Below are 16,328 nucleotides of genomic sequence, written 5' to 3'. Positions count from 1 at the left end.
CTCATTAATTCTACAATAAGAAAACCATTATCAGTTCATGAAAAAACCTGCAGTCTTCTCTTCCCATTAAGCATGTCCTTCAGTTCCATTTTCCTAAGGTTAAAAAAAAATGAAACAGACCCTTTAACAATTCAGCAAGTAATAGATAGGGACACAAAGAGACGCTGTAGGACTAAAGTGTTCTACATTTTATCTGTCACTGTTCTACTTTCTACTCCTAAATGTTTGTCAAATTACATTTGGATGAAAAAGTTTAAACATTCCTGGTCAAACTGAATGTTCTAATGTACCACTGAAACATTTAATGTCAACAGTGGTGCCTAAACTTTGATATACAATATGTGTATAGTTTATGTCATAAACGTTCATGATTTCTATGTGAACTGGTAATTTCAGTGATGAGATAAATACATAGGGAGCTATTTCACACTGAATTAGAAAACTGATCACTCTTGATCAGATTATCAATATTGGGATAAGTAACTAGATTTCTTTAGTAGCACTAGCATTAGCACTTAAACTTATATACCACTTCATAGTGTTTTATAGCCCTCTCTAAGCAGTTTACAGAATCACCATATGGCCCCCAACATTTTACACATCAGAAGGATGGAAAGCTGAGTCAACTTTGAGCCAGTCAGGATTGAACTTCAAGCTGTGGGCAGAGGTAGCCTGCAATACTGCATTCTAACCATTGTGCCACCATGGCTAAATTACAAATCCCACAATTCTTTGTACTAAGTCATGGTAAAAAAGACCAGTGAGAATTAAAATCTAAAACATTTCAGGTAACCAAGTTCCTAACTTCTGGTCTACATTTATTTGCATAGCTCTTTTTGAAAAAAGTCTTTCCTATCTGGAATCAGGTACTGAGTATACATATTTGGTAGCTGCACATAACACTATATAACTCTTGCCTATCTGTAACCTCATGATAATATAACCTTGTTAGAATATAGATCTGGAATCCAGAATCCCACTATTTGGTTAGTATTAATTGACATAACTCCACTTTATATTCTTATAATCCAGAATGTTGTTGTCTATGGCAAGTTCATTGTGAGGGCATGCAATCTACAGATATATTGGGAATGCAGATATAGATCCTATCAACTGGTAGCCGAGCCAAAGTGAGATTATGAAATGGTGAGTAAAGTAAAAAAAAATGTACAGAGAATAATGAGCTAAAAAGGGTTTTGTAGCTTAGCTGGAAATGTTTTTGCAAGTATTGCTGAATTCTTCCACCCCCTCATACCATTACTAAATTAATTTAATATCTGTGTAGTCCACCTGGTGATGTTCCCTAATAAGCATTGTTCTGGTTTTGCAGGACTATATTAATAATAAATCAATCATTGGATTGCAGAAATAGATACGCCATTGTCCTACATTATATCTATTTCCTAGACCTGGCCTCCAACCTTTTGGGCACCAGGGACTGGTTCGTGGAGAAATACTTTTCCACGGACAGGAGGGGACATGTTTCGCATGCTGCCTGCATCCCATGGATGGGGCTTTGCACAGCCCAGTTGCTGGCATGCCATGGACCAGTGCTGGTCCACGGACCAGGGGTTGGGGACCCCTGTCTTAGATCATATAATCCAACTATGTTTTCCTCCTTATTATTTCCAACTTTGGCATTCCAGTCTCCAACTACAAGCAACACAACGTTGTTCTTTCAATTTCAGACTGAACTTCACTATAAAATCGATCAACCTCTTCTTTTGTGTCCGTGGTTGAAGTATAAACCAGGATAATCATGATATTAAAGGGTTATCTATGAAATCTAATTGATGTTATTCATTGCATTGTACTCACATGTTGTCCTTGTTGTATTCTTCTTGAAAGCAATGCTATTTCTTGTTTTTTTGTATTCTAGGTAATAAAATGATCATCTGGAATTGGAATGTCCAATTCCAATTTCTTTAATTCACTAATGCCTAATTTGTTATCTATTTATTTCATATTTTACATGCTTAATTTTCCCTTGTTCAACCTTCTTATGTTCCATGTTCCTCCATTAATTCTGGTTTAGTTTCATATTTTCTTTTTAGCATGGCAACATCAGCAACTAGAAATCCTGGAGGCTTTATCAAAACACACCATTATTACTCTGAAAGCTATTCAGCTATTCCTCATTAGCATGTTGAGTGCAATATGACCTGGTTGACCTATCATCCAGCACTATATCATCAATCACTTTATATTGTCCACCTGTGTGGTTTTCCTACTAAAATACAGGAGTGTTTTACCACTTGCTTTTCCTGCACAGAATAAAACTATATCTTTGCCTGCATCAAGAGTGTCAAACTGCCGGCCCATGGGCTGGTTGCATCATGCAGAGGCCGTGCTCACCCAGCTCCGGCAATGTGAAAAAAGTTGTGATAGAGTTTGACACTCATGGCCTACATGATCATGTTTTTCCAATGCCTTGCTATATCACTGTTGTCTGGCATTCGTCACTCATTCTCCCCAGGAATGCACAACACAAACACACACACACACCTGCCATGATAAGGCAGCATTGTTGACTCCTTCAAATAGTAAAATGGCTTATTACATTTTATATAAGGCTAGACCTACCACCTTAAGGATGATATGCACACAAGCTATGCTCCTTTAAAAATTCACCAAGTCTAAATTATGACCATTGTACATTAATGAGAATATTTTTCCATTCCAACAGAAAAAAACTTATAAGCATATTCATGCCAGGCTTCATTTCAATGTGCCAATTACCTTCTAGTATTCATATCTGTGTCCCTTCACAGAGTCACACTGAACATCTACAGTGCAATATGAATAATCTGAAGCATCATTATAAAAGATGTTTCTCACACGGAAGATGTTCACAGATATGCACCAACATTTTTCTCTATTTCTTTGGACCTCTGATTTTCTAACACCATATTTTCCATTGTTCATGTTAACTGGCCATCTAATTACTTTATATTTTCCAGCCCATGTTCAGGTCTAAGGTGCTATAGTCAAGGCCAGCCACCTGAATAAAGGAGAAAGGGAGGGAATTGATGAACTGGCTTGTTCTAAAAATGTCTATTGCAGTCAATGAACAAGTATAAGAAGAAAATACATCTAATTAGAATTGTGAATAAGGAGTAAGAGAACATTCTCAGTCAGATCTTCAGTGCAGATCAAAGCCTGGGTAAATGCTGCATACTAGCCAGCTTTAAGGGAGCACCTGCTTTTTTTCAAAATAGTGGTTTTAAAATGGTTTCCAGGTAGAAGAAGGGACCTGAGGTTACTCTTCCTGTGTATTATTTTCCTTTAATATATTCCTCACCTAAGAATTTTTATCTCTGTCTGTCTCATTCATAAAACATGCTATATTTCACCTCTTCTGTATGTTCTTTGCTTCTTAATACTACAATCGCCATCTACAGCCTATTGTGGCAAAATATATTACTTAAGCCTAAATAATTTGTCTGAAAGAAGGTCAAGATTGGAAATATATAGGAATATATTTCTTTGTTAGAGCTCTATCCTAGTGTCATCAAGTGTCATCTAATTTTTTCCACAATCATCATTCATGACGTATGCTGAGTCGAAAGAAATAATTGGTCCAAAGTCCAGTGAGTTTCTAGGCTCAGGTTGAATGTAGAAGAAAGAACCCGAACTGATTTAAACAAACAAACAAAAGACAGTAGAAAAAATAATTTTCAAATCATTTCTTCAAGTCTATAAATGCAAAAGTCTCTTAAAGTAAGGGAGTAGTAATCCCAAATGCACCTGCAGCAAAAGAACCACTCAAGGAAAGAATTATGGCTCTGAGAGAAAGCATTGAACAGTTATATAACTTAATTAAACCTACATAAACATTAAAACTGATGAACAGGCAGTCTGCCCAAGTTTCATCATTAATCAAGTCTTGGACAAGGGAATAAGATTCATGACTTGTCATCTAAAGCAATCAAGACATACATATTTTGCCTGTACAGTCATGTATATCCTCCGGGCACCATTAGGATTCTTCAAGCTGGATTCTAAAAGATGCCTTCTCAGGTGTCTCCAGCAGCTGATGCCAATGGCCAGAAAAGATGTAGTTGCTTTAAAGAGTGCAACCAGTTTCCATCACACACATACCCTTGAAAGTGCATTGTTAGAATAGGTGCTTTCACCTTTCTGAAACACTATATAACCTTAGTCACTATTCTTTCAGCCAAATTTTCCTCCCCTAACAACCAGTATGTATATTAGTCATTGATAATTCCTCAAAGCTTCCAATTACTGTCTTAGCATCAATTTAGCTCTATTATTTATTTTTCAGAGAGACTTCTGCTCATTATTCCAAGCCCCTAAAACATACAGATCTCTATGAAATTCTCATTTTCCTTCAAAATTAGTCTTAGTAGCCGTTTTGTTCTTTCACGGTATATTTGAGTTGCTTTTTGGGTTCATTATTTCCTGGGTGGAATTGTTAGATTTCTGTGTAATCTGTGAACCACAATAAAAAACTATGAAGAAATTTTATCACATTTTTGTGCTAGCTAGACAAAAGTTGGATTTCAACTATACAAAAAACAGATTTCAACTATATGTTTTCTTCAATGTAATAAATATAAAGAGTATTAAAAAGAATGCATACATTATTCTTTTCTCCCAATGTATAAAGTCTTTGATGGGGTTTTTTTTCCAAATAAGCAGCTGTAGCAAAATAAGCAGCTGGGGGGGAAAAACCAGCTACTTAAATCCTTTTTGGAATAGGTCAATCAGGCTGGAACATGTTTTGGAGCAATGTTCCTCAAACCTCCTTAACTTTAAAATGTTTGGACTTCAACTCCATGAATTCCCCAGTCAGCCATTCACTTTATAACAATGTGCTTCACATAACAACTATGGTGATTGCTTAATGACCACCATAGTTATCTACCTTCTAGTCTAGAGTTGCATAATCTTTCTCAGTTTAAGGACTGCATAATCTTTCTCAGTTTAAGGACTGCATAATCTTTCTCAGTTTAAGGACCGCAGGCATTCCATCAGCCGAGGGCCCGGGGTAGGGGCGGGGGGGTGGCGGTCATTATAAGGGAGAGTATGTGTCCAAGGGAGACCACTGTGCCTCAGATAGACGGTGTTGAGTCCCTCCTTGTGAAATGGGGGCAAGGGGTGCAAGTGGGCCTGTTGATAATATACCTGGCCCCCTGCTATGTGTCAACGGCCCTGCCCGAGCTAGCTGACGTGATAGCCGCGGTGGCGGTGGAGACNCTCATTAATTCTACAATAAGAAAACCATTATCAGTTCATGAAAAAACCTGCAGTCTTCTCTTCCCATTAAGCATGTCCTTCAGTTCCATTTTCCTAAGGTTAAAAAAAAATGAAACAGACCCTTTAACAATTCAGCAAGTAATAGATAGGGACACAAAGAGACGCTGTAGGACTAAAGTGTTCTACATTTTATCTGTCAATGTTCTACTTTCTACTCCTAAATGTTTGTCAAATTACATTTGGATGAAAAAGTTTAAACATTCCTGGTCAAACTGAATGTTCTAATGTACCACTGAAACATTTAATGTCAACAGTGGTGCCTAAACTTTGATATACAATATGTGTATAGTTTATGTCATAAACGTTCATGATTTCTATGTGAACTGGTAATTTCAGTGATGAGATAAATACATAGGGAGCTATTTCACACTGAATTAGAAAACTGATCACTCTTGATCAGATTATCAATATTGGGATAAGTAACTAGATTTCTTTAGTAGCACTAGCAATAGCACTTAAACTTATATACCACTTCATAGTGTTTTATAGCCCTCTCTAAGCAGTTTACAGAATCACCATATGGCCCCCAACATTTTACACATCAGAAGGATGGAAAGCTGAGTCAACTTTGAGCCAGTCAGGATTGAACTTCAAGCTGTGGGCAGAGGTAGCCTGCAATACTGCATTCTAACCATTGTGCCACCATGGCTAAATTACAAATCCCACAATTCTTTGTACTAAGCCATGGTAAAAAAGACCAGTGAGAATTCAAATCTAAAACATTTCAGGTAACCAAGTTCCTAACTTCTGGTCTACATTTATTTGCATAGCTCTTTTTGAAAAACAGTCTTTCCTATCTGGAATCAGGTACTGAGTATACATATTTGGTAGCTGCACATAACACTATATAGCTCTTGCCTATCTGTAACCTCATGATAATATAACCTTGTTAGAATATAGATCTGGAATCCAGAATCACACTATTTGGTTAGTATTAATTGACATAACTCCACTTTATATTCTTATAATCCAGAAGTTGTCTATGGCAAGTTCATTGTGAGGGCATGCAATCTACAGATATATTGGGAATGCAGATGTAGATCCTATCAACTGGTAGCCGAGCCAAAGTGAGATTATGAAATGGTGAGTAAAGTAAAAAAAAAATGTACAGAGAATAATGAGCTAAAAAGAGTTTTGTAGCTTAGCTGGAAATGTTTTTGCAAGTATTGCTGAATTCTTCCATCCCCTCATATCATTACTAAATTAATTTAATATCTGTGTAGTCCACCTGGTGATGTTCCCTAATAAGCATTGTTCTGGTTTTGCAGGACTATATTAATAATAAATCAATCATTGGATTGCAGAAATAGATATGCCATTGTCCTACATTATATCTATTTCCTAGACCTGGCCCCCAACCTTTTGGGCACCAGGGACCGGTTCGTGGAGAAAGACTTTTCCATGGACAGGAGGAGACATGTTTCGCATGCTGCCTGCATCCCATGGATGGGGCTTTGCACAACCCAGTTGCTGGCATGCCATGGACCAGTGCTGGTCCACGGACCAGGGGTTGGGAACCCCTGTCTTAGATCATATAATCCAACTATGTTTTCCTCCTTATTATTTCCAACTTTGGCATTCCAGTCTCCAACTACAAGCAACACAATGTTGTTCTTTCAATTTCAGACTGAACTTCACTGTAAAATCGATCAACCTCTTCTTTTGTGTCCGTGGTTGAAGTATAAACCAGGATAATCATGATATTAAAGGGTTATCTATGGAATCTAATTGATGTTATTCACTGCATTGTACTCACATGTTGTCCTTGTTGTATTCTTCTTGAAAGCAATGCTATTTCTTGTTTTTTTGTATTCTAGGTAATAAACAAAATGATCATCTGGAATTGGAATGTCCAATTCCAATTTCTTTAATTCACTAATGCCTAATTTGTTATCTATTTATTTCATATTTTACATGCTTAATTTTCCCTTGTTCAACCTTCTTATGTTCCATGTTCCTCCATTAATTCTGGTTTAGTTTCATATTTTCTTTTTAGCATGGCAACATCAGCAACTAGAAATCCTGGAGGCTTTAATCAAAACACACCATTATTACTCTGAAAGCTATTCAGCTATTCCTCATTAGCATGTTGAGTGCAATATGACCTGGTTGACCTATCATCCAGCACTATATCATCAATCACTTTATATTGTCCACCTGTGTGGTTTTCCTACTAAAATACAGGAGTGGTTTACCACTTGCTTTTCCTGCACAGAATAAAACTATATCTTTGCCTGCATCAAGAGTGTCAAACTGCCGGCCCATGGGCTGGTTGCATCATGCAGAGGCCGTGCCCACCCAGCTCCGGCAATGTGAAAAAAGTTGTGATAGAGTTTGACACTCGTGGCCTACATGATCATGTTTTTCCAATGCCTTGCTATATCACTGTTGTCTGGCATTCGTCACTCATTCTTCCCAGGAATGCACAACACAAACACACACACACACCTGCCATGATAAGGCAGCATTGTTGACTCCTTCAAATAGTAAAATGGCTTATTACATTTTATATAAGGCTAGACTTACCACCTTAAGGATGATATGCGCACAAGCTATGCTCCTTTAATAATTCACCAAGTCTAAATTATGACCATTGTACATTAATGAGAATATTTTTCCATTCCAACAGAAAAAAACATATAAGCATATTCATGCAGGCTTCATTTCAATGTGCCAATTACCTTCTAGTATTCATATATGTGTCCCTTCACAGAGTCACACTGAACATCTACAGTGCAATATGAATAATCTGAAGCATCATTATAAAAGATGTTTCTCACACTGAAGATGTTCACAGATATGCACCAACATTTTTCTCTATTTCTTTGGACCTCTGATTTTCTAACACCATATTTTCCATTGTTCATGTTAACTGGCCATCTAATTACTTTATATTTCCCAGCCCATGTTCAGGTCTAAGGTGCTATAATCAAGGCCAGCCACCTGAATAAAGGAGAAAGGGGGGGAATTGAACTGGCTTGTTCTAAAAATGTCTATTGCAGTCAATGAACAAGTATAAGAAGAAAATACATCTAATTAGAATTGTGAATAAGGAATGTGAGAACATTCTCAGTTAGATCCTCAATGCAGATCAAAGCCTGGGTAAATACTGCATACTAGCCAGCTTTAAGGGAGCACCTGCTTTTTTTCAAAATAGTGGTTTTAAAATGGTTTCCAGGTAGAAGAAGGGACCTGAGGTTACTCTTCCTGTGTATTATTTTCCTTTAATATATTCCTCACCTAAGAATTTTTATTTCTGTCTGTCTCATTCATAAAACATGCTATATTTCACTTCTTCTGTATGTTCTTTGCTTCTTAATACTACAATCGCCATCCACAGCCTATTGTGGCAAAATATATTACTTAAACCTAAATAATTTGTCTGAAAGAAGGTAAAGATTGCAAATATATATGAATATATTTCTTTGTTAGAGCTCTATCCTAGTGTCATCAAGTGTCATCTAATTTTTTCCACAATCATCATTCATGACGTATGCTGAGTCGAAAGAAATAATTGGTCCAAAGTCCAGTGAGTTTCTAGGCTCAGGTTGAATGTAGAAGAAAGAACCCCAACTGATTTAAACAAACAAACAAAAGACAGTAGAAAAAATAATTTTCAAATCATTTCTTCAAGTCTATAAATGCAAAAGTCTCTTAAAGTAAGGGACAATAAACTCTTATGGTCATTTTTAGTATTTATTCCTTGAGTAGTAATCACAAATGCACCTGCAGCAAAAGAACCACTCAAGGAAAGAATTATGGTTCTGAGAGAAAGCATCGAACAGTTATATAACTTAATTAAACCTACATAAACATTAAAACTGATGAACAGGCAGTCTGCCCAAGTTTCATCATTAATCAAGTCTTGGACAAGGGAATAAGATTCATGACTTGTCATCTAAAGCAATCAAGACATACATATTTTGCCTGTACAGTCATGTATATCCTCCAGGCACCATTAAGACACTTCAGCTGGATTCTAAAAGGTGCCTTCTCAGGTGTCTCCAGCAGCTGATGCCAATGGCCAGAAAAGATGTAGTTGCTTTAAAGAGTGCAACCAGTTTCCATCGCACACATACCCTTGAAAGTGCATTGTTAGAATAGGTACTTTCACCTTTCTGAAACACTATATAACTATTCTTTCAGCCAAATTTTCCTCCCCTAACAACCAGTATGTATATTAGTCATTGATAATTCCTCAAAGCTTCCAATTACTGTCTTAGCATCAATTTAGCTCTATTATTTATTTTTCAGAGAGACTTCTGCTCATTATTCCAAGCCCCTAAAACATACAGATCTCTATGAAATTCTCATCTTTCCTTCAAAATTAGTCTTAGTAGCCGTTTTGTTCTTTCACGGTATATTTGAGTTGCTTTTTTGGTTCATTATTTCCTGGGTGGAATTGTTACATTTCTGTGTAATCTGTGAACCACAATAAAAAACTATGAAGAATTTTTATCACATTTTTGTGCTAACTAGACAAAAGTTGGATTTCAACTATACAAAAAACAGATTTCAACTACTGTATATGTTTTCTTCAATGTAATAAATATAAAGAGTACATTATAAATTAAAAAGAATGCATACATTATTCTTTTCTCCCAATGTATAAAGTCTTTGATGGGTTTTTTTTTTCCAAATAAGCAGCTGTAGCAAAATAAGCAGCTGGGGGGGAAAACCAGCTACTTAAATCCTTTTTGGAATAGGTCAATCAGGCTGGAACATGTTTTGGAGCAATGTTCCTCAAACCTCCTTAACTTTAAAATGTTTGGACTTCAACTCCATGAATTCCCCAGTCAGCCATTCACTTTATAACCATGTGCTTCACATAACAACTATGGTGATTGCTTAATGACCACCATAGTTATCTACCTTCTAGTCTAGAGTTGCATAATCTTTCTCAGTTTAAGGACCGCATAAGCTTTACATGGCATACTGAATGCGCCATTCATATGTGAGTGGGGCTATTTTCCCTCATTTTGTACATTTTTGTATCTCTATTTTTCTTATGTTTTATTTTATTCAGGGATTGGATGATACAAAGTGCTGCTTCCCAAACATCAGCATTTTTTTCTTTCATCAACAAAGTGTGCAATAACAAAGATGATGAGGATGATAATAATGATAGTTTGAGATAGTTTTAAGGCGCAAAATACCTACTAAAATGGGAAATACCAGTTTGACTTTTTGAGATATCAGGATTTTTTAAAAAGTGTGATTGAACACATTTATTATTTTTAAATTTAAGGTTTAAATTTAAATTGTTTAAATTTAAATTGCTTAAATTTAACTTTAAATTTAAATAATTAAAATTAATGGCAATAGCACTTAGACTTATACACATCTCCACAGTGCTTTACAGCATTCTCTAAGCAGTTTGCAATCTTAGTGTATTGCCCCCAACAATCTGGGTTCTCATTTTACTAATCTCGTAAGGATGGAAGGCTGAGTCAACCTTGAGCCAGTGAGAATTGAATTCCTGGGCTGTGGGCAGTTAGCCTGCAATACTGCATTCTAACCACTGCACCATTACAACTCAAGTAATATTTATTTATTATTTGTATAAAGGAACACATTTTACCTCTTAAAAACTTTCAACTCCTCCTTCCCCCAAAAGCAAAGTTTCCTAGTGCGGGGGGAGGACGCTCTGTAGAATGCAAACCGTGGTGCTAATGGGTCATAAGTGGCCTATGGGTAGGACTTTTGCACCCCAAGCTCTACTGTACTAGTTGTTAGTTATCAATTCAGGAAGAAGCAGAAAGCTTCAGGTTGCTCTGACACTCTTAACTATTATGTTGTCCAGAAGTAGTCAATGAATGGCATATCCAATGTCATTTTAATGCATATTTATGAAGATTATAAGCAGTATAAAGTCTCAGCAGTAACTTGGGATTCTGAAGCCTCAAGAATTACCGTATTTTCCGGCGTATAAGATGACTGGGTGTATAAGACGACCCCCAACTTTTCCAGTTAAAATATAGAGTTTGAGCGAGAGAGAGAGGGGGGAGAGAAAACTTGATGAGTAATATGCCACACCACATGTGTAAAGGAATAAAATAGAATACCCGTATTTTCCGGCGTATAAGACGACTGGGTGTATAAGACGACCCCCGACTTTTGAGAAGATTTTCAGGGTTTAGAAAGTCGTCTTATACGCAGGAAAATACGGTAAATACAAAAACATATTTTCTAACAATATCTAAACAATTGCAGTTGTTCAGATTTAAACAACTTCTAAACCTTTCGAAGTCTTCACTTGATTATGCTTATTGGTTCAAAAACCACTCATATGAACATTTTTTTTCTCACTGAGAGAAAAACAATGGAAATAGGAAGTTCACAATTTACCTTCCCTTAATATATGAAACTGTACTTAGCAGCTACTTCTCTAGAATGTCTCTATAACAGTAAGGGAGACAATTCTTTGGAAATCGTGGTATCATTGAGAGAGAACATAAGCACAGTACTAGAGCAATCCCAATAATAACTAATGAAGTAATTCACTTTTGCAATATACTTTGAAATGAATATTTCCTCATTCTGACAACACATGCAACTCACATCAATTGTCAGTCCTTTAAACTCTGGAACACAATTCTTCCCTTCCATTCTAATTATCAAAAGAATGAAACAATGGCTCCTTCGACTTATCTTCTGTAGCTTGACCGGGCAACGTGTCCAATGGAAACTATGATGACATTGTGTGTGCCATAATGTTATTGTGTAAATGATACAAATCATTTCATTCGTGAGAAGATGTAATGACACACATGGTGTTACTTCCTCCTTTATATCCCCCTGCTTGCCCAAGCTGGCAACTAATAGGATCCTTTCTTTTCAGTATTTTCTCATAGAACCACATACACCAGTGGTTCTCAGTCTTTTCTTCACCATGGACCCCCTTTAAATACCTTTTGTGGACCCTGGCTCTGGACCCCCAAGTCTTAACTCAAGGTTTAAATCATAACATTTCTTCAAGTCTTTGCAGACCTCCTGTGACAACATCATGCCCCCTCAGGATCTGCAGATCACAGGTTAAGAACCACTGACATAGACAATGGGCTCATACAAGGTTTGAGTTATTTGCAACCTGAAGTTGACATATACTCCAGATGGTTTTTCCTGATTCTTTGCAGCAGGCCAACAGAAAAAAAATAATCAAATGAGAATTTTGATGGCAGCAGACATAAATATGCATAAATCCTTTCACAAATGACAGCTCAACTGAATTTTTTCAAATGTCAAACAGATGAAGCAACAGACAAGTATGTCCAGGATGGTATCTTCAGGCAAAGGAGGTGGATAAAAAAAACTTCAAAGCAAACAAAGGGTATATTGTGTACATTGTGAAGGGGGTATGAGTCAATGGGAGAATAAGAGTTGGGGGGGGAGTACAGAGAAAGTCAAATCATACAGTAAAGAAGGAATATACAGGTTAATGGGCGAAAGGGCATAATAATTAATGACTGAAAAACAAGAAAATGGATGACTATTTACCAGTTATTACATCCTTGTAGTGATATTATAGATTATACCTGCCTCACAGAAATGGAAGCAGAGGTTTACTTCAAGTCAAATAAACTGTCAAAGAAGAAAAGCAAGCATTAGGTAATTATGTAAAAGACAGCCAAGAACAAGCATTGATGCAAATTAAAACCTGGAACTTAATGTACAGGGAATAAAACATGAATATTGAAATAATATAGTAAAAACAGGAAGAGAACGCTGGCAAGGATTGCATGGTCAATTTCTACAAAAGATCAAGGTGAAAGTGGATAAAGATAAAACCTAACAATGGCTTACAACTGGAACATTAAACAAAGAAACCAAAGAATTTGGCTGCTCAGGAGCAAGCTAGTCAAACTAATACAACCAAAGCCAGAACTAAAAAAAAAACCATCAAATGATTAAAAATGCAAACTGTACAAAGAGGCAGAAGAAATGGTAGACCATACACTCAACTCATGCAAGTAGATTGAACCAATGGCTATAAACATAAAAGTCACCAAAATGATTCACTGGAACATTTGTAAAAATTATAATGTGCCAGTAATGAGAAACTGGTGGGAATGTATAGTTGAAAAAGTAGCTGAAAATGAGCAGATTCAAATATTGCTGGATTTCTTGATACAAATTGATAAAGTCTTGGCACATAAACATCAGATTAAACTGGTTGAAAAGAAGAAAGTGTTGATATTTGATGTGGCAATACTAGGGGATAGCAGAATAGAAGTCAAAGAATTGGAGAAGATCACAGAGTTACCTTGTGATAAGATGGGCATTAAATAAATAAATAAATAAATAATCACAATGTATCAAGATTGGAAAACCAAAAGTGAAAGATTATGACAGTGATCCCAGTGGTTAATGGCACACTGGGTGCCATGCCAAAAAGCCTTTGGTAACACTTATAACATCTGCACATTGACAAAAATTTCCATCTGTCAATTACAGAAGGCCACATTGCTTGGATTTGTACATATAGTAGTTGATATATTGCAATATCCTAGTTTCTTAGAAAAATTCAATGCGAATGGAGGCTAACACCAGCTAAAGAACTGGCAGCTATGATTTCACACTGTTTTCTATATAATAATACTTACCAAGGAACATAGGTGGTCATGAAATGTTACAAGTACACCAGATAGCTGAAGAAGAAACAAGGGCATTGGAAGAATATCTGAAGGACAGTGAAAAAGATGCAATGAAATTAGTACACCAAGAACGTTAACTGAATACGAATGAGACCAAACTTGCCTACAAGAAAGACAAACAAAGAACAAAAATGAGACAAAGCAAGGCAAAGTATTACATGGCAAATACTTAAAAAAAAAAGCAGGCAAAGCAAAAGACCAGAAGACCTGGCAAGGAAAGTTGAAGAAACAGACAGAGGGACCAATTCTGGTTGCACAAAACCAAGCCTTAAGAACAAATGCATACAAAGCCAGTATTGAGATGACAGTAACAAATGCTGCCTCTGCAAAGTAGCTGAAAAAAACAGCATCTACTTAGCTGCTGCAAAAGATTCACACAGATTGACTACAAGCAATGGCATGACAAAGTGGCAACAATGGGGCATTGGATGAACTGCAAGAAATACTGCTTACCTGCAAGGAAGAACTGGTGAGATCACAAAATAAACAAAGTAATAGAAAATAAAATAGCTAAAGTGTTCTAGAACTTTAATATTCAAACAGGCAAGCACCTGTTACGTAGCACCCCAGACTTAACAACCGTCAACAAGAAAGACAAAAAAAAGTCTGAATAGTGGGCGTGATAGTACCTGGAGACAGCAGAAGTGAAAGAACTGAAGAAAAATCACAAAATACATAGACCTGCAAACAGAAGTAGGAAGACTACAGGAAAAGAAACCAAAGATAATACCAATAGTGTTAAGTACTTGGGGGTAATCCCAAAACAACTGGAGCACCCTTGAACACCACTAGCATTGATAATATCACCATCAATCAGTTGCAAAGGACAGCATTACTTGGAACAACATATGCTGTAAAGATACCCTTAACAGGACCAAAAAACATCTGTCTATCCCTATACTTGGGAAGGGCTTGATAGGTGGATAAAAATGCCAAATCCATTCTAACTATCTGGCTGACTGTGCAATAAACGATGATAATAATAATTTATTAAATTTGTATTCTGCTTGACTCAGTGACTGCGAACAGCTCACAACTATCAAAAACATTACTATAAAAATCAATAACCATAAAAAATAAATATAAAGCTAGAGAATCATCCCTACCACTGCTGCTTCAGGCATTCCTAAAATGCCTGAGCAGATTGTTAGTAATGTGCTTTATTATTATCAATTGTATAGAACTACACTTCGCTGATTTTCTGCCTAAACTGCCCAAATAATTTGACTAATCTGAGCTATTAATGTCTATGCACTGGGGAAAAGGCATCTGCCACTCCGGAAACTGAAGTCACAAAGAACATGCATAAAAGAGAGAGGATGGGATATACAAAAGACACTTAAATAAACAATAATGCTAAAAGTTAAGGAAGGCTTATGTGTCTCTCCACCAAAGGAAGCTTACAGTACTATTCCTGGATTCCTTGCGGGTGAATCTTCTTTGTCTGGAGACACCAAGAGAGTCATAAAAGTGCGAACATTAGAAGCTGTACCGCCTTTCGTATGACAGGAACTCCGTATGACAGGAAAACTGAATTTGAGGGTACAAATATTTCTAGTTCCCTTCTGTACTGTTTTTGACAGGGCAGGACTATGAGACCGTGCTCCCGAATTGATTCGAGTGGAAAGAGAAAGAAAAAGAAGCAGGAAAAGAATGTGTGTCAGAGGGGGAAAAAAGAGGCGTGTGCGCGCATATGCACCGGCAATTCTTTAGGTAAAGCACGCTGGCGCACAATTGGCACGGAAGAAAAGGACGACCAGCAGCATGGTAGAGGGACTCGGTTGCACTGAAATGGGTGCACCTTTGGAAGACCAAGAGAAGGTCCGACCGTCTGGGAGAAAATTTGATCTATCTGATCGCTAATAGCCGACAACGATTTGAATCATTCTCCAACACCGCTTGCTTCCAACAGGAATTGCAATTTTAATTAAAGCAAACTCGAAGTAACTTGGTATGACCCAGCGCGCACCTGCCCGGTCAGCCGCTCGCGCCAAAAAGACCCGAGCGCTGCCGCCTCGGTCCAAGCCCAGAAAGCTGGAGGCTTGGAGGGGCTCTTACCTCGAACAGGGGCCCGATCTTATTCCTTTCCAGGTAGGCTTGGATTCTGTTTTGCTGGCGAGACGCCATCAGCTTGCCGAGGATCGAGGCAGGCAGGTGTTCGCGTGCTGCTTCTCCGGCGACTCCGGCTATCCTTTTCCCAGCCCTCCAGCAGAACGAGCAGGTTGGGAACAGCAGGGCAGGGCGGGGACTGTGGTAGGGGAAAGCCTGAGGTCCGACGAGCGGCACCGGTCCTGAACTACCTGGACGCCCCGTCCCCTGTTAGAGCCGAGCCCGACCCCGAGCCATGGGGCAAGAAAACCCCTCCATCTCTCCCTCCTCCGTGAAGGTTGAAGC

At 37.5% G+C, this 16,328-nt stretch overlaps 1 protein-coding gene across 1 annotated transcript in view; it reads right to left on the bottom strand.

Moving 5' to 3' along the window:
* Window positions 1-16,225, bottom strand: part of CUNH8orf34 (chromosome unknown C8orf34 homolog) — a 92,383-nt gene extending 76,158 nt beyond the window's left edge. Inside the window, exon 1 of the mRNA XM_015819392.1 lies at window positions 15,993-16,225. Coding sequence (XP_015674878.1) covers window positions 15,993-16,061 — 69 coding nt within the window. The 5' untranslated portion in view covers window positions 16,062-16,225. The remainder of the gene's footprint in view (window positions 1-15,992) is intronic.
* Window positions 16,226-16,328: the final 103 nt, after the last annotated feature.

The sequence above is a fragment of the Protobothrops mucrosquamatus genome, unplaced genomic scaffold (assembly GCF_001527695.2).
Source record: "Protobothrops mucrosquamatus isolate PMUCROS unplaced genomic scaffold, P.Mucros_1.0 scaffold912, whole genome shotgun sequence".
Taxonomy (NCBI): domain Eukaryota; kingdom Metazoa; phylum Chordata; class Lepidosauria; order Squamata; family Viperidae; genus Protobothrops; species Protobothrops mucrosquamatus.
Note: the sequence above shows the minus strand (reverse complement) of the source record. Positions and strands in the feature narration are given on the sequence as shown.